General features: G+C 37.2%; 2 protein-coding genes across 2 annotated transcripts; one reads left to right on the forward strand and one right to left on the reverse strand.

Moving 5' to 3' along the window:
* Positions 1-3,377: 3,377 nt before the first annotated feature.
* LOC127852540 (uncharacterized) lies at positions 3,378-7,148 on the forward strand. The gene has a single exon (XM_052386495.1). It carries the CDS (start codon positions 3,378-3,380, stop codon positions 7,146-7,148), a length of 3,771 nt encoding a protein of 1,256 aa, XP_052242455.1.
* Positions 7,149-7,652: 504 nt separating this feature from the next.
* LOC127852911 (craniofacial development protein 2-like) lies at positions 7,653-20,902 on the reverse strand. The gene is made up of 2 exons (XM_052386955.1): positions 18,398-20,902; positions 7,653-8,193 (listed from the first exon to the last, which is right to left on the reverse strand). The coding sequence occupies exons 1-2, from the start codon at positions 18,579-18,581 to the stop codon at positions 7,817-7,819; spliced, it is 561 nt and encodes a 186-aa protein (XP_052242915.1). The 5' UTR covers positions 18,582-20,902; the 3' UTR covers positions 7,653-7,816.
* Positions 20,903-23,938: the final 3,036 nt, after the last annotated feature.

Raw genomic sequence — 23,938 nt, forward strand, 5'->3', positions numbered from 1 at the left:
CCTTCTGTTCAAGTTTAGTGATGATCGGACAACAAATGACACGTCTAGAGTGTTAACGAGGTTTTAATAAAGCCATATAAGGTAAAATGCCCTGGCCCATGGCGGCCATGTTTTTTAACCAACCAGAACCATTTTCAAACTCATCCAAGATATCATTAGTACAAATCTTCTAACCAAATTTAATGGAGATCAAGCAATAAATGTGGCCTCTAGTGTGTTAACAATGCAAATGTTTAGGCCGCACGACACACAACACACTACCTCACCATTAAACAATAATTGTGTTGCTATGTTAAACAGATTTTTAAAAACATCAAATATTCCCGATTTATTGCAATTTGGGATTTCAATAAAGAAACAAAAGATTTCTACAGAAGGGTTTTTTACAACGCACTTTTAAAATGAACATGGATTAAATTATAAGAAAAGTCATTTGAAATTTTAATGAAAGCACATGATTTATGTATTGATAACCGAGAGCGAGACTTTTTATTCTGTATATTATCCATTTACAATTGTTAATATTGGTTAAACTAAAGTATAACTGTTGTTCATTTATATGAACATTGATTTAAATGCATTTTCATGGTGCGAAGAAATGTTCAAACAGTGTATGTGTTTATGCGTTGAAAAATCTGAAAAAAATATAATAAATGGTTGACATTTCTTACACAAGTTGTTTGCGCAAGTCAAGATATTGACAGGGGTCAGGCTTTTCTTTGGTTTATGATCTATTGTTGATCTAATTATAAGTGGTTATTTGTTGAAAGAAAGTGTCAAGACAATGAAAATATGATTAATGCATTTATACCTAGACATTTCAATATTAGGCAAGTACATGTATTAAACATGCTTTTACTAAACTTATGCTTAATTAACTGAATTTCACAATTTGTACAAGTTCGCAACTTGTTTTTTCACAATTATCAGAAGTTTGCGTCTCATTTTTTTACAATTTTGAAAAGTTTGCGACTCAATTTTTCACAAAGTGAGGGGGCCAGGGCCGCTTCACAAAATCAGGAAAAAAAGCCCTGCATATGTCTATAAATTCAATGCAGCTTGTGTTAAAAACTTAAAAAGTGTTGAGAAAGTCCTAAATGTTGTTATTTTGTAGCCAGATTTTGTTTACAGCTTTTCTCTTACTAGCATCATGTAATTGAGGAATGGAGAACACTATCCTGATACTTTTCATATTTTTGGGAGCACCCTTCAACACATGACAGTTGTATGCAAGTTAAAATCTATTAGTAATTCAAATTAATTAAATATCTGCAAATTATAATGTTCAAAAGCTATTACTGTATATATTATCACTATGACGCCATCTTAAATGGATTGTACAGATTGCACATGTTTAAGGTATTGAGAGGAACAAATATTTCTACATCAGTAAACTTGACTTGCGCTTTGGCCAGACCCACACAATGTTCAATGCACACTGCCATTACGATAGCATGCATACATCAATCTAAATTTATAGAAAGCAAAACACTTGTGTACTTTGAGTTATACTCTTTAAATTCACCATGAATTCAGCCACCTACCCAACATGAATTCATAAGCATGATCATAATACAAAATTTCAATGAATAAAGTTGCTCAATTTGTTGCTATCGAGTAATTGAGCATACAAGATATTTTTTAGTTACGATGTAAATGAATGCCAGAATTTGTATCTGGATATCCGTATGTAATATCAGTATACTATCATGATAACCATATTAATCAGTAATATTGACCGAGATATTAAGTGTTGTTTTTATATTCTTTTAGCAAAGATCTTTAATAAATAGTAAGTCATACTAACTGTATTATGTATATCACTTTTGATGAATTATTACCCATCAAACTACTAAAATCATTAGGAAAGTGACAGGTAAAGTAAAACATTACTACTATGCTACATGAAGGCTTGCCTGCACTGGGGGTTCAAAACCCAGGACAAAAAGAAGCAACGCCAGTACATAATTAGTACGAGTTCTCTCCCTTACACCACTGTTATGTTATCATGGTATATTCCCATGAGTTACTCCCCCGTGTTGGAAGTTGGCCATTGAAACTGCGTTTTTCGCCAAATTGTTGTATCCACTTGAGAGTTAAATAAACCAGTTCATCATTGACTATCTGGCAGTTATTCCTTACTGGCGTGGTGGCAGCACTGTATACGAACCTACGGTCATCTACAAAACATCTAATCGGAAAGGAACATTGCAAATCATAAACAGATAGAGCAGTAAAAGTCACTGTACATCAAATGTGAACTTGGAACAGTTTAACACCCTCTATTGTGAACTCTGACAGTTTGCGTTTTCGCATTTCACCATGGCCCATACCAACCGTGCCCCTAAACAGTGGCAGTTAACAAGAACTGAAAGTATTACTACCTTTGAGGCATGGCGCCAAAATCTACAATACACATTGTCTCTAGATCCTAATTTTGCAACATTCTTGGTAGATGGAACTACTTGGGGTCGTAAAACAGCAGCTAATCCCCTACGCGGTTTCACAGATGATGGCGGAGAGGGAGGTCGTACTGCTGCTCAAAAAGTGGCGCAACTTGAGCTTATGTTGGGTCAAATAGCCAATTACTGCCCTATTATTGCAAGAAACACTATAGTGCGAAATTCAGTCAGCATTAACAACATATGGCAGTCAATTCGATTACATTTTGGTTTCCAATCTACAGGCGGACATTTTTTAGACCTAGATCAGATCCATTTAGATCCCAACGAACGTCCTGAGGATCTATACCAGAGGTTGTCTAGCTTTGTGGACGACAACCTTTTGAAAGGGGGTGGATTGATAACTCACCACGGCGAAGTCCCAGATCAAGATGAGGAACTGACCCCTACTGTCGAGAATATGATAGTCTTGACATGGTTACGATTGATTCATCCAAATCTACCGGCATTAGTGAAACAAAAGTACGCAACAGATCTTAGATCTAGAACGCTTGCATCCCTTAAACCCGAAATATCGTTGGCGATCTCTAGCCTACTCGATGAAGTTCATTCTCTTGCTGATGCGAAGGTACTCAGGTCATCTTTCCAACGGAAATTACCACCTAAGCGACCAACTTGCCCAATATGCAAGCAAGCAAAAAGACCGAATTTCCAGCATTTTTTGAGTAAGTGTACATACTTACCAGAGGAAGATAGAAAGTACATGAAATCATCTGAAAAATCCGCTTCACTACATACTCTAACGAAAACGAGGATATTGGTCATGATGATACATTGGACTCTGAAACCCATAGTTTGCAACCAGTTGTAACTCACTGTTCGCGACGCGTCAGCACCAAACAGTCACCAGTCTTGAAAACGTTCTATAGACAGTTTCCCATATTGTTGACATTGGACAGTGGGGCTGAGGTTAGCATGATAAAAAGCTCAGTCGTGCAGTACATTGGAGCTCCGGTGATGAAAACAAACCAGAGCGCGCTCCAGGCTGATGGTGTCACTCCATTACAAATCATTGGGGAGACACATTTCTATGTCTCGAGAGGTGACACTGATCTGAAATTAGAGGCTCTAGTAGTGAATGACTTAGATGTCGATGTTCTAGCAGGGATACCATTTATGTGTACCAATGACATTTCAATTCGACCTGCTAAACATGAAATACTGATCGGCGGCATTGAACATGTTAATTATGGCTCCTCCAAATCTGACTCGCCAAGTAACCGCGTACGACGCACACAAGCCTTTGTCTTACGAGCTCAGTCTACGTCATCTGTCGTATGGCCAGGTTCCTTCATTGAGTTGAATGTGCCGTCTGATATTGGACCTGAGGACACTGTGGCGATTGAGCCCAAACATGACTCTGGTATTTCCTGGATAAAACCGCAGGTTATCGAATCAGTTGGCGGTTGCATCAGAATCGCCAACGAGACACAGGAACCACAGCGAGTGTTAAGGCATGAACATGTTGGTTTCATAAGGAATACAGAGACAATGAAAGTTGGGGTTCTTACACCCATTACAGGAACACAGCTTAGCCATCAATCAGTTCCCAAATTACACATGTCTAATACAACATGCATCTCAACTGACCCTGATAAAGTGTTGACAGATGAACAACGCATGAAGTTTTTGACATTGGGTGATAAGTATGACGATGTGTTTGCGTCGGATATATCCGGGTACAACGGTGCCGTTGGTGACTTTAAAGCCGTTATCAACATGGGCCCTGTACAACCTCCCCAGCGTAAAGGACGGGTGCCACAATACGCGAAGGACAAGCTTGTCGAACTCCAAAAGAAATTTGATGAGTTAGAGAGTCAAGGAGTTTTCAGTCGCCCAGAAGATGTAGGTGTAACGGCTGAATACCTAAACCCGTCCTTCTTAGTGAAAAAACCACAGGGCGGATACAGACTAGTCACTGCGTTTTCCGATGTTGGACGATACAGCAAGCCTCAACCTAGTCTGATGCCCGATGTTGATTCCACTCTACGCACAATAGGACAATGGAGGTATATAATACAGTCGGACTTAACAAGTGCGTTTTATCAGATACCACTGTCAAAGCAGTCAATGAAATATTGTGGTGTAGCAACTCCATTTCGCGGTGTTAGAGTATACACTCGTTGTGCTATGGGAATGCCCGGATCAGAAACAGCTCTTGAAGAACTGATGTGCCGTGTACTCGGAGATTTCGTTCAAGAAGGGTTTGTCGCAAAACTTGCCGATGACCTTTATTGTGGCGCTAACTCTGTCGATGATCTATTGATCAAGTGGGAGCGTGTTTTAGACGCCTTGTCTCGATGTGGGTTGCGTCTAGCACCATCCAAGACTGTAATCTGTCCGAAGTCCACTACAATTCTTGGATGGATTTGGTCTGCTGGCCAGTTATCTGCAAGTCCTCACCGTATTGCCCCGTTGTCTTTGTGTACACCTCCAGATACTGTGAAAGGGTTGCGTTCGTTCATCGGTGCGTACAAGGTTCTCGGGCGTGTGTTGCCAAACTGTTCACGATATGTTAGCCCACTAGACGACCTAGCCGCTGGTAAACAGTCGCATGACAAGGTGGGGTGGACGGACTCCTTTTTAAAATCATTCAAAGATGCACAGGCAGCACTGCATAATCATAAGTCGATTGTCATACCGAGACCCACAGATCATTTGTGGATAGTTACCGATGGTTCCGTGTCTCAGCGTGGTATAGGAGCAACCCTGTATGTGATGAGAAATGACAAGTTGCACTTGGCAGGCTTTTTCAGTGCCAAGCTGCGGAAACATCAAGTCACTTGGCTTCCGTGTGAAATCGAAGCTCTGAGCATCGCGTCCGCTGTTAAACACTTTGGCCCTTACATAATACAGTCTACTGTGTCGGCTTGTGTACTTACTGACAGTCAGCCTTGCGTACAGGCTGTAGAGAAGCTATGTCGCGGTGAGTTTTCCGCTAGTCCGAGAGTGACGTCATTTTTGTCAACTGTGAGTCGTTTCCAGATAAGCGTCAGACATCTTGCTGGCTCTGCCAATGTGCCGTCAGACTTTGCAAGTAGGAATGCCCCCGAGTGTTCTGTGCCAACCTGTCAAATCTGTACATTTATCTGTAATACTGAAGACTCTGTGGTTCGTAACGTCTGCATTGACAGTATTGTGAATGGAACATCGCGTTTGCCGTTTGCTACAAGATCCTCGTGGCTTCAAATTCAATCCGAGTGTCCAGATCTGCGACGTACACACGCGCATCTCAAACAAGGTACTCGTCCCTCTAAAAAACTAACAAAGATCAAAGATGTTAAACGTTACCTTCAAGTCGCATCAATCGCCAGAGATAATTTACTGGTGGTAAAACGCAGTGACCCTTTATTGCCACCATCTGAGTTGATAGTTGTTCCTCGTGCCGTTTTAGACGGATTGGTCAGCGCTCTACACATTAAGTTAGACCATCCATCTAAGCACCAGCTTGAACTTGTGATGAAGCGTCACTTTTACGCGTTGGACTTGAGTAGCTCTATTGAAACTGTAACTCGGCAGTGCCACTTGTGTGCTTCATTACAGTCATTACCAGAATCCGCTATAAAGCATACAAGCGAAGACCCTCCAGAAGTTGTTGGCATGTCGTTCGCCGCAGATGTACTGAAACGTAATCAACAAACTATTCTAGTCGTGCGTGAGAGTGTTACCTGTTATACTAAAGCCTGTCTTATTCCTGACGAAAAAAGGGACACTTTAAGAGATGCTTTAGTGTGTTTGTGTACTGAGCTCCATCCATTAGACGGTCCCCCTGCAGTTATTCGTGTAGATCCCGCCCCGGGTTTTGCATCTTTGCAAAGCGACGAAGCCTTGAAACGTCTCAACATCGTGTTGGAGATCGGCCGTGTTAAGAACATAAACAAGAATCCTGTGGCTGAAAAGGCTATACAAGAGCTAGAAAATGAGTTGTTGCGGTATGAACCAGGTGGAGGCCCCGTTACTTGCATGGGCCTTGCTATTGTAGTCGCAAGGTTGAATTCACGTCTACGCCATACGGGCCTGTCTTCCCGTGAATTGTGGACCCAACGCTCTCAGTTCACTCACGTTCAACTCCCTGTGTCTGACCGTGATGTGATCCTCCAGCGGCATGATTCACGTATGAAAAATCACCCCCACAGTGAAAAATCTAAGTCCAAGGCTAGTGTTCCGGTACGTGTTGGTGATGTAAGTGTCGGTGATTTAGTGTATCTTATCTCAGATAAAAGCAAATTGAAAGCTCGCAATAGGTATCTAGTTGTGTCGTGCGATGAAGAGTGGTGCTTTGTTAAAAAGTTCTCGGGAAATCAGTTACGGGCTTCATCCTATAAAGTTAAACGAAGCGAGTGTTACCGTGTTCCGTATGATAAAATGTGTTGCGAAAGGCCTTTAGTGTACTCCGACCCAGACCATGAGTCTGATGACGAATGTGTTCATTCACCAACTGATAGTGGTCCCCCAGCACCTTCAAGCATTCCTGCAACATTGACTACGCCAGAAAGTGTAGAACCAGTTCCAATTATTGTGTATGAGCCGGATATGACGTCATCATTTTGTGAACCCCCCCAAGTACACGTGTCTCCAGAAACAAGTTCTATGAGTATGACCTCGCCCGATTACACTGAGCCAGCGCAAAGACCTCAACGCTCACGACAGCCTCCAAAATATCTTGATGATTATGTATTAGAATGATTAGAGTGGTGCAAGTTTGTTTGTCATGTTCAATAGTGTTTGGTTCTCTTAGTATATATGACTGACTTGTTCAATGATTTCTTATCCTTGGTTTTATGATGCAAATTCTAAATATGCAAGATACATGTTATGTACTTAATAGTTTTAGAAGTTAAATATTGGGTTTCTATCATTAGACATTTTTAATCTATTGGGTTTAATTTTCTAATCCTGTACTGATTTTGTATGTGTTATTATATGAAGTATGAGTTGTGTTCATTTGAAGGAAAAGAGGTTCCGCCAGTACATAATTAGTACGAGTTCTCTCCCTTACACCACTGTTATGTTATCATGGTATATTCCCATGAGTTACTCCCCCGTGTTGGAAGTTGGCCATTGAAACTGCGTTTTTCGCCAAATTGTTGTATCCACTTGAGAGTTAAATAAACCAGTTCATCATTGACTATCTGGCAGTTATTCCTTACTGGCGCAAATACTAAAACATAACCACCCAGGACAACGAGGAGCAAATACTAAAACATACGGAATCCTGATAGTGCCATATATAATCTTGCACTTCTTTCATCAAGGGCGAAACTAGACACATGAAGCGATACTTGATATTTTTCTTGACAGTCGCGGCGACCTACAATATTTTTTTTTAAAAGTCGCGACGACGCACAATATTTTTATTGGCAGTGGCGGCGACGCATGATATATTTAATACGATATATCGACCTTGTGTAGGTGATGATGATGTGGTTGATCTGGTTCTGGGTCCTGCCGTCTGGTGATGTCCATGTAAGTTTGTGGATCTCCTTGTGCGCCAACAGGGTCCCTCTTATGACCAAATTGTTCTGTTGGCAGAAGTTGACTAGTCTCTCCCCGTTGTTGGTGATCACATCCACTCCATGTCTTCCCATGGTCCTCTTTCCGTCTTTGTTGTCGCAAACCTTAGCATTGAAGTCGCCGAGCAACATCAGCACGTCGTGTTGGGGGATGTCCTCTAAAACACTTTGAAGGGCGTCGTAGAATGCATCCTTGTCCTCTTCTTCTGCGTTGTCTTCTTCATATATAGAAACTTAATAGCATTGATGTTAAAGGTTTTGTAAGTATGATTTAAATTACAGTAATTAAACAATTGCAATATCAAAGCTACTAATTCATAAAAATCTGACATGCAAATTGCACATAAAGTTATACAAATAAAATGTTGATAAGTTTCCAATTCTTATAATTGGTTAAATAAACCATTGGCTAATTTGCTTAAATATCATATTGAACATTATTCAGCTTAAAGGAAACATAATAAAACAAGAAACCGTCGGAGACCGGTGATCAATGCTCCCCAAAGGTTTTTTTTGTCACAATATTGCACTATATATTCAGATAAAAGGAAACGTCTTGAGGGCACAGTAGTTGGGGGGACAATAATTGTTTTATAGAAAATTTCAAAGGGCCATAACTCTGTGAAAAATCATCCGACCAGAACCCCCTGATAATATGCACACCTCTTCTTGGTAGTGAAGCTTCCAATAAAGTTTCATTAAACTCTGGTCATTAGTTGCTGAGAAATAGCCCGGACAAGAATTGCACTATATGTAAAGTTAATGGAAAATTTCAAAGGGCCATAACTCTGTGAAAAATCATCGAACCAGAACCCGCTGATAATATGCACATCTCTTCTTGGTAGTGAAGCTTCCCATAAAGTTTCATTGAATTCCGGTCATTAGTTGCTGAGAAATAGCCCCGACAAGAATTGCACTATATATACAGTTAATGGAAAATTTCAAAGGGCCATAACTCTGTGAAAATCATCCGACCAGAACCCGCTGATAATATGCACATCTCCTCTTGGTAGTAAAGCTTCTCATAAAGTTTCATTGAATTCTGGTCATTAGTTGCTGAGAAATAGCCCGAACAAGAATTGCACTATACTAGTATGGACAGTTAATGGAAAATTTCAAAGGGCCATAACTCTGTGAAAAATCATCCAACCAGAACCCGCTAATAAAATGCACATCTCCGTTTGGTAGTGAAGCTTCCCATAAAGTTTCATTGAATTCCGGTCATAAGTTGCTGAGAAATAGCCCGGACAAAAATTGTGCACGGACGGACAGACCAAGCGGTGACTATATGCTCCCCCCAAAATAAATTTTGGGGGAGCGTAAAAAATGTTTATGGATATTTGAGCATATCTATTTCACACAAAGGAATCTTCTTTAGGTGTCAAATATCTCATTTGCTGAGCTATTCAAAATCCTGTGGGGAATATTGAATAGTTTTGAAACATTATACAAACTGGTTGGACCATAGAACATTATTTTGTTCCCCATAAAGCTGTTTGAAATGTTTCTGAACTAAAGGATTACAGTAGCTTAAAGGGGTATACATGTAATAACGCTGTTTTCAATTTACTATAAACCTTATTTAAGCAATACATATTCTCTCTTTTCAAGCAGAAATTTATAAAGAAACATTGTTATATTTATGATTTTTTTTAGACAAGATTGAAAAAATGCCCTTTATCACTCACCTGGGTAATGGGGCATGGCCAAAATTTACCCAGAGGGCATGTTTTGAACAGTTTTTTTCTCAAGGACCAAAATCTGAGGCCTACACCATTTATCAGAAGTGTAAAGAGTACAATGCATTATGGGACACAACTTTCATTGGACGAGCAAATTTAAATTTAGATTAAATGCAATACGATCATGTACAAAAAATGTTTTATTGTGTCATACAAAGTATGTAAAAAAAGTGCTTCCTGGGGACTTTCTGATAACGGGTAAAAATTAAAATGAATATCTGTTAACAGTTACACTGCGTTAGCATGTACATAAATCATCTGCATAATTTCATTTATTTTTCTTACACATACTGCTCTAATAGAGAATACATGTAATAAACACTGACTCTTAAGTTTTTCACAACTTTATTGACATTATACAACAGATAAACACCAATTAGCTGTCGAAAGTGGTTTAACCTCTACGCGGTTAAAAAACTAAAATCTGTGAAACGGACAAATAAAGCAATGAAGCTGTGATTGTCGCTATCTTTGTACCGGATTGCTGAATTTTGAATTTCAGATTTCCAGTTTGCGAAGTCATTTTTTGCCATTTCCCCATTGGCCGAATATTTATTATTTCTGTTATTTACAATGTATCCTAGTTTGCCGAATGCATATTTCTAATTCCCATGTTGCCGACTCCTTTTCATCACGAAACAAGGTGAATTACGGCCAAACAACGTGGTAAGTAGCGTGTCCATCCCCCGGGAAGTGTCACCCATCAAGAAAAGTGAACACTGCTGACGGGCTTTTTTGTTTTAGTACACGGTGTCTGTACTGTAGTCAGGCAAATATAAAATATGAAATGACATTGAAATCCTTCTAGGAATGCACAAATTACAGAGATGATACTAATTTCATACAGAATACTCACACACATACACACACAAGAACTCAGGATTAGAGGGAAGGTGTGACTAATATATGCCCTCCTCAATAATGGCCAAATGTTCGAACAAGTTCGTTAAATTGCTGATCACCAGTGGATTTTAAATTGAAAGTTTCAGCTATGCTTCTCACATTGCAGCCATTACTAGTCAAAGGCTTTGAGTGATTTGGCAGGTAAGATATGAAAGAAATTCAATTGATTGTAGATCTTTTTCAAATTGCCTGACACTACACTCACACAAAGAAATTTGCGGAGCGATTATATCTAATAAATATATTACAATGTTTAGGTATTCAATGGGTAATCTGATTATAGGAGCTATTGAAGCATGGGTACTGAATAATTTTTAAATGTCATAATTGGACCAAAGAACATTTTTTAAGGAATAGCATGTCCATTAAAATTATTCAAGTGTGTTATCAATTCAAATCATCAAATAAGCAATGTCAATTTTGTGCCATTAGTATTGTCATAAAGAAATATGTTAATAGATCTGTTATTCAGCTTTTAAAAATGTATTTCACATTCCAATAAATCTAAGTTTAATTTTATACTCCATGGACATTTCTGTTTTGCAAAATTATTGTAAAGCTATTGAGTTGGTCACAAGTGATACATTATCTTGTGCTTCTAAATTTCTTAATTTTATAATCATACATGTACTTCACATATTAATATATAAACCATAAACTGCAATAATGGGGTTAGGCTTTTCCATGGTTTTAGATAGAGTTTACCAGTCTGAATATTGCTGATCTAACAGTAAGTGGTTATTTGTTGGATGAAAGTGTCAAGACAATGAAAATAAATGAATGCCAGAATTTGTATATGGATATCAGTATGTAATATCTGAATACTATAATGATAACTATATAAATCAGTTATGATGGCCGAGATATAGTCTTGTTTGTATATTCTTTTAACAAAGATCTTAAATAAATAAATAAATAAATAATAAATCATATATAATAACTGTATATTCAAAACAAGTGGGCCATGATGGCCCTGTATCGCTCCACTGTTTTTTCTTTGCGAAAAAAACGTGCAATGCGCATGGATTGAAATGAACTCAAGCATGTGTCTTTCTCTTTCTATCCCTCGTCCCACTGGGGGTTTAAAGTTGGAAGGTTGAGCATTTTTATATATGGAAAAAGTTACTACCGTGTTAACTAAACAGACTTAAAAGCCCGGGAATTGTTGCACAGGTCCTTTGCTTTTAACTTTCGACATATTTAAATAAAAGCCGACTTTTTTCAGTTTGTAAGAAAAACATTCATAACACATGTTCTTACTTCAATGCCTTTGTAAGCAGTCACCATCTGACCTAAAATGGCACTAAATGACAGGGTTTTATCTCACGTTTACAAGATGTTGATGTTGTTGTTGGTCACAGCCAAACGGCCGCAGTAATCTCCACTGGTAAACGTCATATGTTCAGTTTTGTGACCCCCGGGGCCGGGTCAAATTTGTGCCCAGGGGAATAATTTGAACAAATTTGGTAGAGGACTATTAGATATCACTACATACCAAATTTAGTAGCCCTAGGCTCTATAATTAAGAACAAGAAGATTTTTGCACACAATAGGCCTTATTTAAGCATATGTTCATTTTTGTGACCCCTGGGGCAAGGTCAAATTTGTTCCCAGGGGCATAATTTGAACAAACTAAGTAGAGAACTATTATATGTCACTACCTACTGAATTTGGTAGAAATAGGCCCAATGGTTATGGACAAGAAGTTTTTTATAGTTTGCACAAAATGGGCCCAATATAAGCATATGTTCAATTTTGTGACCCCTGGGGAACGGTCAAATTTGATCCCAGGGGCTTAATTTGAACAAACTTGGTAGAGGACTATAAGATGTCATTACATACCAAATTTGGTAGCCCTATGCCATATGGTTATGGACAAGAAGATTTTTAAAGTTTGCACAAAATAGGCCTTATATAAGCAAATTTTCGATTTTTTGACCCCCCAGGGCAGGGTCAAATTTGACCCCAGGGGCATAATTTGAACAAACTTGGTAGAGGACTATAAGATGTCACTACATAGCAAATTTGGTAGCCCTAGGCCCAATGGTTATGGACGAGAAGATTTTTAAAGTTTGCACAAAATAGGCATTATATAAGCAAATTTTCATTTTTTTAACCCCCCGGGGCAGGGTCAAATTTGACCCCAGGGGCATAATTTGAACAAACTTGGTAGAGGACTTTAAGATGTCACTATATAGCAAATTTGGTAGCCCTAGGCCCAATGGTTATGGACAAGAAGATTTTTAAAGTTTGCACAAAATAGGCCTTATATTATAAAGCAAATTTTCAATTTTTTAACCCCCCGGGGCAGGGTCAAATTTGACCCCAGGGGCATAATTTGAACAAACTTGGTAGAAGACTATAAGATGTCACTACATAGCAAATTTGGTAGCTCTAGGCCCAATGGTTATGGACAAGAAGATTTTTAAAGTTTGCACAAAATAGGCCTTATATAAGCAAATTTTCATTTTTTTGACCCCCCGGGGCAGGGTCAAATTTGACCCCAGGGGCATAATTGAACAAACATGGTAGAGGACTATAAGATGTCACTACATACTAAATTTGGTAGCGCTAGGCCCAATGGTTATGGACGAGAAGATTTATAAAGTTTTCACAAAATAGGCCTTAATTAAGCAAATTTTCAATTTTTGACCCCCCGGGGCAGGGTCAAATTTGACCCCAGGGGCATAATTTGAACAAATTTAAAAGAGGTTTACCACATGAACATTCCTGAGAAATTTCATAAGAATTGGACCAGTAGTTTAGGAGAAGAAGATGTTTAAAGAAAAAGTTAACGTACAGACGCACACACGACGGACACAGGACCATGACATAAACCCCGCTGGCCTTTGGCCAGTGGAGCTAAAAACCCGTTGTATTATTTCCATTATATGTTTAACTATAAAAATATTCATGAACAAGAGGGCCATGATGGCCCTGTATCGCTCCAATGTTGAAAAAAGGCTATTCAAATATTCTCTGCATGTGCAAATACTGAAATATAGGCCCTATTTAAGCACATGTACACTTTTGTGACCCCCTGGGCTTGGTCAAATTTAACCCCAGGGGCATAATTTGAGCAAACTTTGTAGAGGACTACTATATCTCACTACATGTACATACAAAATATGGTAGCCCTAGGTCCTAGAGTTAAGGACAAGAATATTTTTAAAGTTTTCACAAAATAAGCAAGATATAAGCGTATATAATGTTCAATTTTGTGACCTGCGGGTCAGGGTCAAATTGGACCTTAAGGGCATAATGTGAACAAACTTGGTAGAGGACTAAAAGATGTTACTGCATACCAAATTTGGTAGCCATAGTCTGAACGGTTTTCAACAAGAAGATTTTTAAAGATTTCACAAAATAGGCGCTTTATAAGCATTTATTCAATTTTGTGACCCCCAGGGCAGGGTCAAAGTTGACCCCAGAGGTATTATTTGAACAAATTTGGTAGAGATTTATTAGATGTCACTACATACCAAATTTGGTAGCCCTAGGCCCAATGGTTATGGACAAGAAGATTTTTAAAGTGTTCACAAAATAAGCCCCATATAAGCGTCTGTTATGTTTTGTGACCCCCAAGCAGGGTCAAATTTGACCCCAGGGGCATAATTTGAACAAACTTGGTAGAGAACTGTTAGATGTCACTACATACCAAATTTGGTAGCCCTATGCGTCATGGTTAAGGACAAGGGAATTTTTTAAGTTTTCACAAAATAGGCACTAAGCATTAAATCGATTTTGTGGCCCCCAGGGCAGGGTCAAATTTGACTCCTGGGGCATAATTTGAAAAAACTAAGTGATGGACTATACAATGTCACTACATACCAAATTGTGTAGCCCTAGACCTTATGGTTATGGACAAGAATTTTTTTAAGTTTTCACAAAATAGGCAATATATAAGCATATGCTCAATTTTGTGACCTCCGGGGCAGGTTCAAATTTGACCCCAGGGATAAAATTTGAACAAATTTGGTAGAGGACTATAAGATGTCACTACATACCAAATTGGATAGCCCTAGGCTGGATGGTTATGGACAGAAAGATTTTTGAAGTTTTCACAACATAGGCCTTATATAAGCATATGTTCAATTTTGTGATCCCCTGGGGCAGGGTCAAATTTGACCCCAGGGGCATAATTTGAACAAACATGGTAGAAAACTATAAGATTTCACTACTTACCATACCAAATTTGGTAGCCCTAGGCCCAATGTTTATGGACAAGAAGATTTTTAAAGTTTTCACAAAAAAGGCCTTATATAAGCTTATGTTCAATTTTGTGACCCTCGGGGCAGGGTCAAATTTGACCCCAGGGGCATAATTTAAACAAACTTGGTAGAGAACTATAAGATGTCACTACATACCAAATTTGGTAGCCCTAGACCCAATGGTTATGGAAAAGAAGTTTTTAAAGTTTTCACAAAATAAGCCTTTTATAATATACATGTATATTCAATTTTGTGACCCCCGGGCAGTTTCAAATTTGACCCCAGGGGTAAAATTTGAACAAACTAAGAAGAGAACTATTGCATGTCACAACATACCAAATTTGGTAGCCCTATGCCATACGGTTATGGACAAGAAGATTTTTGAAAGTTTTCCCACAATAGGCCTTATATAAGCATATGTTAAATTTTGTGACCCCCGGGGAAGGGTCAAACTTGACCCCAGGGGCATAATTTGAACAAACTTGGTAGAGGACTATAAGATGTCACTACATACCAAATTTGGTAGCCCTACCCCCAATGTTTATGGATAAAAAGATTATGAAAGTTTTCAAAAAATAAGACCTTTATAAGCATATATTCAAATTTGTGACCCCCATGGCAGTTTCAAATTTGACCCCAGGGGCATAATTTGAACAAACTAAGAAAAGAACTATTACATGTCACTGCATACCAAATTTGGTAGCTCTATGTCATACAGTTATGGACAAGAATATTTTAAAAGTTTGCACAAAATAGGCCTTATAAAAGCATATGTTCAATTTTGTGACCCTCGGGGCAGGGTCAAACTTGACCCAAGGGGCATAATTTGAAAAAAACTTGGTAGAGGACTATAAGATGTCACTACATACCAAATTTGGTAGCCCTAGGCCCAATGGTTATGGACAGAAAGATTTGAAAAGTTTTCACAAAATAGACCCTATATAAGCATATGTTAAATTTTGTGACCCCGGGGCAGGGTCAAATTTGACTCCAGGGGCATAATTTGAAAAATTTGGTAGAGGACTATAAGATGTCTCTACATAGTAAATTTATTAGCCCTAGGCCCAATGGTTACGGACAAGAAGATTTTGAAAGTTTTCACAAAAAAAGCCTTATATAAGCATATGTTCAATTTTGTGACCCCCGGGGCAGGGTCAAATTTGACCCCAGGGGCATAATTTGAAGAAATTTGGTAGAGGACTATTAGATGTCTTTACATACTAAATTTGATAGCCCTGGGCCCAATGGTTATGGACGATAAGATTTTGAAAGTTTTCACAAGATAGACCTTATATAAGCATATGTTCAATTTTGTGACCCCCTGGGGCAGGGTCAAATTTGACCCCAGGGGCATAATTTGAAGAAATTTGGTAGAGGACTATTAGATGTCTCCACATACTAAATTTGATAGACCTAGGCCCAATGGTAATGGACGAGAAAATTTTGAAAGTTTTCACAAAATAGGCCTTATATAAGCATATGGTCAATTTTGTGACCCCCGGGGCAGGGTCAAATTAGACCCCAGGGACATAATATGAAGAAATTTGGTAGAGGACTATTAGATGTCTCTACATACCAAATTTGATAGCCCTAGGCCTAATGGTTATAGACGAGAAGATTTTGAAAGTTTTCACAAAATAGGCCTTATATAAGCATATGTTCAATTTTTTTACCCCCCGGGGCAGGGTCAAATTTGACCCCAGGGGCATAATTTGAAGAAATTTGGTAGAGGACTATTAGATGTCTCTACATACCAAATTTGATAGACCTAGGCCAAATGGTTAGGGACAAGAAGATTTTGAAAGTTTTCACAAAATAGGCCTTATATAAGCATATGTTCAATTTTGTGACCCCCGGGGCAGGGTCAAATTTGACCCCGGGAGCATAATTTGAAGAAATTTGGTAGAGAACTATTAGATGTCTCTACATACCAAATTTGATAGCCTTAGGCCCAATGGTTACGGACGAGAAGATTTTGAAAGTTTTCACAAAATAGGCCTTATATAAGCATATGTTCAATTTTGTGACCCCCGGGGCAGGGTCAAATTTGACCCTAGGTGCATAATTTGAACAAATTTGGTAGAGGACTATTAGATGTCTTTACATACCAAATTTGATAGCACTAGGCCCAATGATTATGGACGAGAAGATGTTGAAAGTTTTTACAAAATAGGCCTTATATAAGCAAATTTTCATTTTTGTGACCCCCGGGACAGGGTCAAATTTGACCCCAGGGGCATAATTTGAACAAATTTGAAAGAGGTTCACCCCAGGAACATTCCTGTGAAATTTCATTAGAATTGGACCAGTAGTTTAGGAGAAGATGTTTTAAGGAAAAGTTAACGCACGCACGGAGGCACGCAAGACGGACACAGGACCATGACATAAGCCCCGCTGGCCTCTGGCCAGTGGAGCTAAAAATTGCAACACTGTATTCCATGAGTTTGGAATGAGAAATCGAACTTGAAAAGGACACCATTTGGGTGATTTTCTCAGAAAAAAAATGTTTATTTGGTGTTTCAAATATCTTTTTTTGTAATAATCTTTCAAAACTTTTAATTATAATAAGCACTTGTCGATGCCTTTTTTGTCAACAGTCAAAGTATTTCTTTCCATTTTTACAGATTTTAAAACTTGTTTCATGCAGTTATAATATCTAATAATACATCCAGCTTTCAAGTAAAATCTGTTGAAATGATAAATCTATATAGATCTAAGTAAATGTCTTTTTCATTTTATTAAAAAAATAAATAAATAAACAAGATGTGTTTGAGAAACACTATGTCCCCCACATATATTTGACCTTTGACATTGAAGGCTGACCTTGACATTTCACCACTCAAAATGTGCAGCTCTACGAGATACACATGCAAGCCAAATATGAAGTTGCTATCTTCAATATTGCAAAAGTTATGGCAAATGTTAAAGTTTGACGCAAACCAACAAACCAACAAACAAACCAACAGACAGGGCAAAAACAATATGTCCCCCAGTATATACAGGAGGACATACAAAAAATAACAAAAAGGTAAAGCTGCATATAATGAATTATTGAAAGCCACACTTTATTTGAAGATTTATGGCTCATTCCAACTATATCTAATAGCGTAAGCCTCATTAATGAAAAGACTTCAAATTGCAAGTACGGTTATCATATTAAGCTAGTAATTTGCAATCCTTTTACATCTAATTAAATGACCTTTAATTAAGGTAAAATTTGATTAAAGGTTGATTAAATTTCAGATGGCCCATAACAAAAAGAGTACCAAGATAGTCAACTAAGTTATCTCTCAGATTCCAAAGCATAGTTTGCGTTTGTTATAGGAAGTGAAAACAGTGTATTCTGGCTGATGTTACATGTAGATCATAAACATAGTGTCCCATGCGTGTCACACAAACAATAGATGCATTTCAGGCATGCACCCACCCAGCATGCAGTCCTCCATCAAGTATGTTTAAATCATGCCGCTGGGGTCAAAACTGTCAACGCTGTGGATTATAAGATTTTAGTTTTCCAAGATTTGTATTAATAAAATTTTCCATGATTTGCAAAGCCCTATACTTACTGCTCAACGCCCAGCTCTCCTGGTACACCGTTACTGCATGCAGTGTTGCGTTCAGATGCTGTAGACAAATCCGAGAGACTGGTAGACTTTCTGTAGAGTCTTTCAAACTTTGTACAATTAATTTCTCTAAATAGGGCTTGAAGTTGAAGCTCTCATTCAACATTTCGAGTGCAGAAAACATCATTTCTTCTCCAAATTGATCTTCCTTAGGTTGGATACATGGTTGATAGCTCTCCAGTATGTTCCCGTCCCTTCTGACAATGAGACTACCAGCAACAACATCAACACACCTTTCAGCAACATCTCAACAATCACCAGTTTCTTCTTTCTGAAAGTATAAGCACAACTGTAGTAGCCTAGAGTGAAAGTTCAGACTATTAGCTTTGCCACCATTCTGGGAGTAATGCTTATATACAGTTAAACTGCAATATGACATTTCTGCAACGTAATGAAAGTTGTTCTTATTAACGTAATTAACTGCTTATATATTATATTAACCGACTAACTTGTGCTAATTAACAATTTATTAAACACTTGAGTTTCTTTAACTTTGACAATTATTTCAGCATTTATTAGTTGTTATGACTAAGTCTCTGATTACCATTTTCACTATATCAGAAATGTATGGTCATCTTATGAATAAATAGTGTCAAAACCCTATGACTCAGCATAACATGGACCCATAAGAAAAGTTCAAGCCATGCATAATATGAGCAAACCATTTCTATGATAATGAAATAACTAACATGAATTTGCAACAGATTTGCACCTACAGTTTTATTCATATTACCTAAACTCCGTACTACTTTTTGCTTTTAAATTAACAAGAACAAAATATTAACTAAATAGTTTTATTTATAAATATTTAAAATGGTTACAAATACATTAAAGCAACATATTTACTCAAAATCAATGAATATTTTGTAAAATATTTCGTAAAATAAAGTCAACCCATAAAAAAATCAGTGTTCCTTATTGCAATAGCCAAAATGTCAACGCTCTGTGGTATGGTCACGTAGATTTTAGGAGATACAAAATGCTGGTTTTTATTTCCTGTGTCACAATATATTCCATTTGAATTTCCTGTGATGATATCCGATCAAACTGACTTTGGACAGTGTTTGAACCACAACATAGTTATCATTAGTTGCCTGAAGTCAAAGTCACGTTTGCTGAACTTATCTCGTAAATGTTCCGATATATGACATTTTGGCTATTGCTTTTTATGATTTTTTTATGGTGGTAGAATATTTGCGGAAAACATAAGAATTTTGATTAAATTTTGTTTCTGTCAACATTGTCCAAGCGGTTTTGGAAATTGCAGAGCGTATAGATATATTGATAGACGTAATAGACAGAATAGCCTTCATATTGCAAGTGTATTTGGCCTTGAAATTGTCACTTTATTGAATGAGAAGCAAAATAATACATTTCAACCAGTCATAGTCAGTAACATTAACATGTTTGGGTGCAGTCATTTTGTTTTTTGGAACCCGCAACATGCTCTTTTTCGCTAACCAACAATCGATAATTTCTGTAACCATTCGGAAAATTTAACCAGACAAGTTTTTGTAGAAATTCTTATGTTTTCCGCAAATATTTTACCACTTTCTTGTTGAATACCAATAAGTAAATGATTTAAAAGTAATATTACCTTGATTTTGGTCCAAAACTCTTAATAAAATTGCTTAAAAAAGACGCCTCACATTTAGCTAATAAAATATTGAATAAAAAAACACAAATTTCAGTTTATTCTTCTTTTCAGTAGTTTCATAAATTCTGATTACTTCCAACACCCACTTATTCTGGAAATTATGATATATTTACCATGCTCTAAACCCAAATGATTGAATAATTTTGAGAGTTCTGTTGTTGTCGTTTTATTTTGTGAAACTACGAGGATTGCTTACATAAAGTATTAAATACATGCCTTATTACATGAGCATGAATGGCCGAGTGGTCTAAGTGGGTAGACTTTTATTCCAGGACTCCAGGGGTTCAAGCCCTGATGGTTTACTTTTTTTTCTTTTTTTAATTTTATTCTTGATTTTTTTACTTGAGCTTTTTAGATGCAATCTTTACATTTATCAATATAAAGCATTTAATGACAAAGTTCAATACATGCCAAAATCTGTGAAAAGACCCCTTTAATAGTATATATACCGGTAGTTTGGAAGAGAACACTTTGGTAAAGATTTAGCTTAATTTGCTACACATGTAAAATACAATTCCAATAATTTTCAAAATATTCACTTTAAATCAGTATGTTTGTCTTTTTTAGTCTAAAACAATATTAATTTATTGATTTATTAAAATAAATAAATCAAACATAAAATGTTTTCTTAGAAAAATGATGACATAACAGATTGATTGGAAGATATTAACCAATTACTGAGTTGCTAGGGTGCCATCCTAGAATGGTCATGCTACTAAGGAAGTACCTGATACACGTATGTCAATTACTTTGCCTTATTTGTTGAAAAGACATAATATGTTTAATTAAATGTCTAAGTTTTCTTGAAAATGTTTTCATTCAGTATAAAAAGTAAATTAACTCTGAATAGTGGCTGAATATTCTGTAAAATCCGCTATATGCTTATTGAAATTAAAAACAAAAAAACATTCATATAAAGATCAGAATTATAAATGTTTTGTAGAATTTGTGCATTTTATCCAGCAATCTCATAGTACCAGTTTTTGATTAGCAAAACCAATACTCCAATAGCATTATTTTAAAGTTCGCAACCCCTTTGTATGGAAACAAAATCATAACAAATATAATTTGCGGAGTAATTAATAAAAGGAAACATAAAATGCTTTCTGACACCCTAACTAGTATTTCTGCATCATTTGTCATCAATAACTAATGTTTTAACAAGGGCTGTTTGTAAAACATGCATGCCCCCCATATGGGCTGTCCGTTGTAGTGGCAGCATTTGTGTGAATACGTTTTTTGTCACTGTGACCTTGACCTTTGACCTAGTGACCTGAAATTCAATAGGGGTCATCTGCGGGTCATGATCAATTTACCTATGAAAATTCATGATCGTAGCCATTAGCATTCTTGAGTTATCATCCGGAAACCATTTTACTGTGTCAAGTCACTGTGACCTTGACCTTTGACCTAGTGACCTGAAAGTCAATAGGGGTAATCTGCGAGTAATGATCACTGTACCTGTGAAGTTTCATGATCCTAGGCGAACGCGTTCTTGAGTTATTATCCGTAAACCATTTTTCAAAGTTGAGTCACTGTCACCTTGACCTTTGACCTAGTTACCTGAAAATCAACAGGGGTCATCTGCGAGTCATGATCAATGTACCTATGAAGTTTCATGATCCAAGGCATAAGCGTTCTTGAGTTATCATCCAGAAACCATTTTACTATTTCGGGTCACCGTGACCGTGACCTTTGACCTAGTGACCTCAAAATCAATAGGGGTCATCTGCGAGTCATGATTAATGTACCTATGAAGTTTTATGATCCTAGGCCTAAGCGTTCTGGAGTTATCATCCGGAAACCATCTGGTGGACGGACGGACGGACATTTGGACGGACGGACATACGGACGGACCGACATGTGCAAAACAATATACCCCCCCTTCTTTGAAGGGGGGCATAAAAAAAAGAATTAAGATTATAATATAAACTTTGCCTCTGTAAAATAATTTCCACATGCATTTCTTCCCATAAAAAATGTACAAACTAATGCATACTATCTTCAGTGTGTTAATGTTATTTATAACTTCCTCATTTAAGACAAACAAACAACTTATTATTTTGCTGATAACTAACACATCCTTATCATTCACTTAAGAGCATCTCTTCATATATACAGTCATCATAAGTGGTCAATAACAAGTTGTTGGTTAAAAAGAATAATATAATACTTAAATAAACTACCTTCTACTCGAATTGTGACAGTGAGATATAATCACATTTTGTAAAACAGCCACTATACACACTTTAAATAAGCGGAAACTGTGGCCTTTACCCCATCCACTTATGGCGCTACTTTAAGACACCCATTTTACTTTTACCACACCCACTTAACCTTCTTCTCCCGATTCCCAGAAATATATAATACATGTAGCTTACTGCATTGACTGACCATTGTCTATAAAATATTGAAGAAGTAACTATTTAATCAAATATCGAAATAGCTGATTATAATTATACTTGCAATACAGTTCGTTACAGTTACAGATACCCCAACTGTCAGTCTCTTTAACACTATAAATTTTGCTATTTAAAACACCCTGAACCTTTTGTGAACCTTAATATCTTTCCATAAATTACAACCAAAACTAGATAGCTTAAGACTAGGCTGCAACAGCTGCTGAAAAAAAACAACATTTGTACCCATGCATTTAAAGCACAAAATAATGGTTTAATTATATAACATAAATGATAATGATAATACAGCCTGTGATGCATACAGAAAACTTTCATTGCTAGGATTGGGTCCAAACAAAGGCGCTGCTTTTCTAATGCAGCTAGAATTGCACCAAACTATAGAAAAGGTGTTAAACTAATATATTTCATACAGAAATTTTAATAAGGCAAAACAGTTTTGCATTCAGCCCTGTTCATGTGTGTAGCAGAAAAAAAGATAGTTTGATAGCTTAATACGCCTAGGATGGGACAAGCTACATAATAAGAAACCAGCAAAGGGTGCAGGTGACTTGTTTCTTCCTGTTATTATCATTTATTACTAGACTGAAATCTTATTTTACTTGTCAGAGGACACTTTGGGACCAAGAAACTTGTTAAGGGGGATTTTGCTAAAAAAGAAAGCCCCCCCCCCACCATTATTTCCAGAAAAGTGCTCCCATGTTTTTTCACTAAAGAAAGGAGTTCATCATGACATGGTTTCATAAAAGAAAGGGTACCCCCATGTTTTTGACACATTTAAAATGGTAACACATGTTTTTTTATCAGTACTGGACATGTTAAGAACTTAAGAAATATGTAAGCATCTCTCTGGAAAAACAAGGTTTAATAAACGTGTAAAGTGTCATTCTAGATTAGCCTGTGCAGTTTGCATCGGCATATCAGGACGATTCTCTCCTCCTTAACAGGATCTTCGTCAAGAAGAGTCTTTCTTTTACCCTTTCCCAATCATAAGCAAAGTGAAAATGGCTATGTGCAAACAGCATAAAACCAGAACAGCCTGCGAGTAACTCGCAGTCTGCTCAGGCTTTATGCTGTTTGCTGCTCATCAGTATCTTAGGGTTGGAAATGAAGCCTAAAAAAACTTGAATCTTGTAAGAAAGGTCTTTATTAAATTTAACTTTCTAAGGGATTACAATCACATCAAAATACTTATCGAAGTGGTAAAGGGTTAAACAAAAAATCAATAAAAGAAGACTATTATGTCCCTGACTAGTCTGTTTGTGATGCACAAGCTAACCAGGGGACAACACTTCATTCACATTTTACTCAAAATATAAGGAAGTAATTACATAGTTACAATTGTCAAGTCATTTTCTGCCTCACTGATGAACTCAGGACAGGTAAAGAAACATTTAATACCACTTAGAC

The sequence above is a fragment of the Dreissena polymorpha genome, chromosome 12 (genome assembly GCF_020536995.1).
Source record: "Dreissena polymorpha isolate Duluth1 chromosome 12, UMN_Dpol_1.0, whole genome shotgun sequence".
Lineage (NCBI taxonomy): Eukaryota > Metazoa > Mollusca > Bivalvia > Myida > Dreissenidae > Dreissena > Dreissena polymorpha.

Excerpts from the sequence above, each read along its gene's own strand:
- LOC127852540 (XM_052386495.1), top strand. The coding sequence starts at position 3,378 with ATGATAAAAAGCTCAGTCGTGCAGTACATTGGAGCTCCGGTGATGAAA.
- LOC127852911 (XM_052386955.1), bottom strand. The coding sequence starts at position 18,581 with ATGATGTTTTCTGCACTCGAAATGTTGAATGAGAGCTTCAACTTCAAG. Across the intron at positions 8,194-18,397 it reads GGAGAGCTGGGCGTTGAGCA|AAGACAACGCAGAAGAAGAG; the intron begins GTAAGTATAGGG and ends CTATATATGAAG.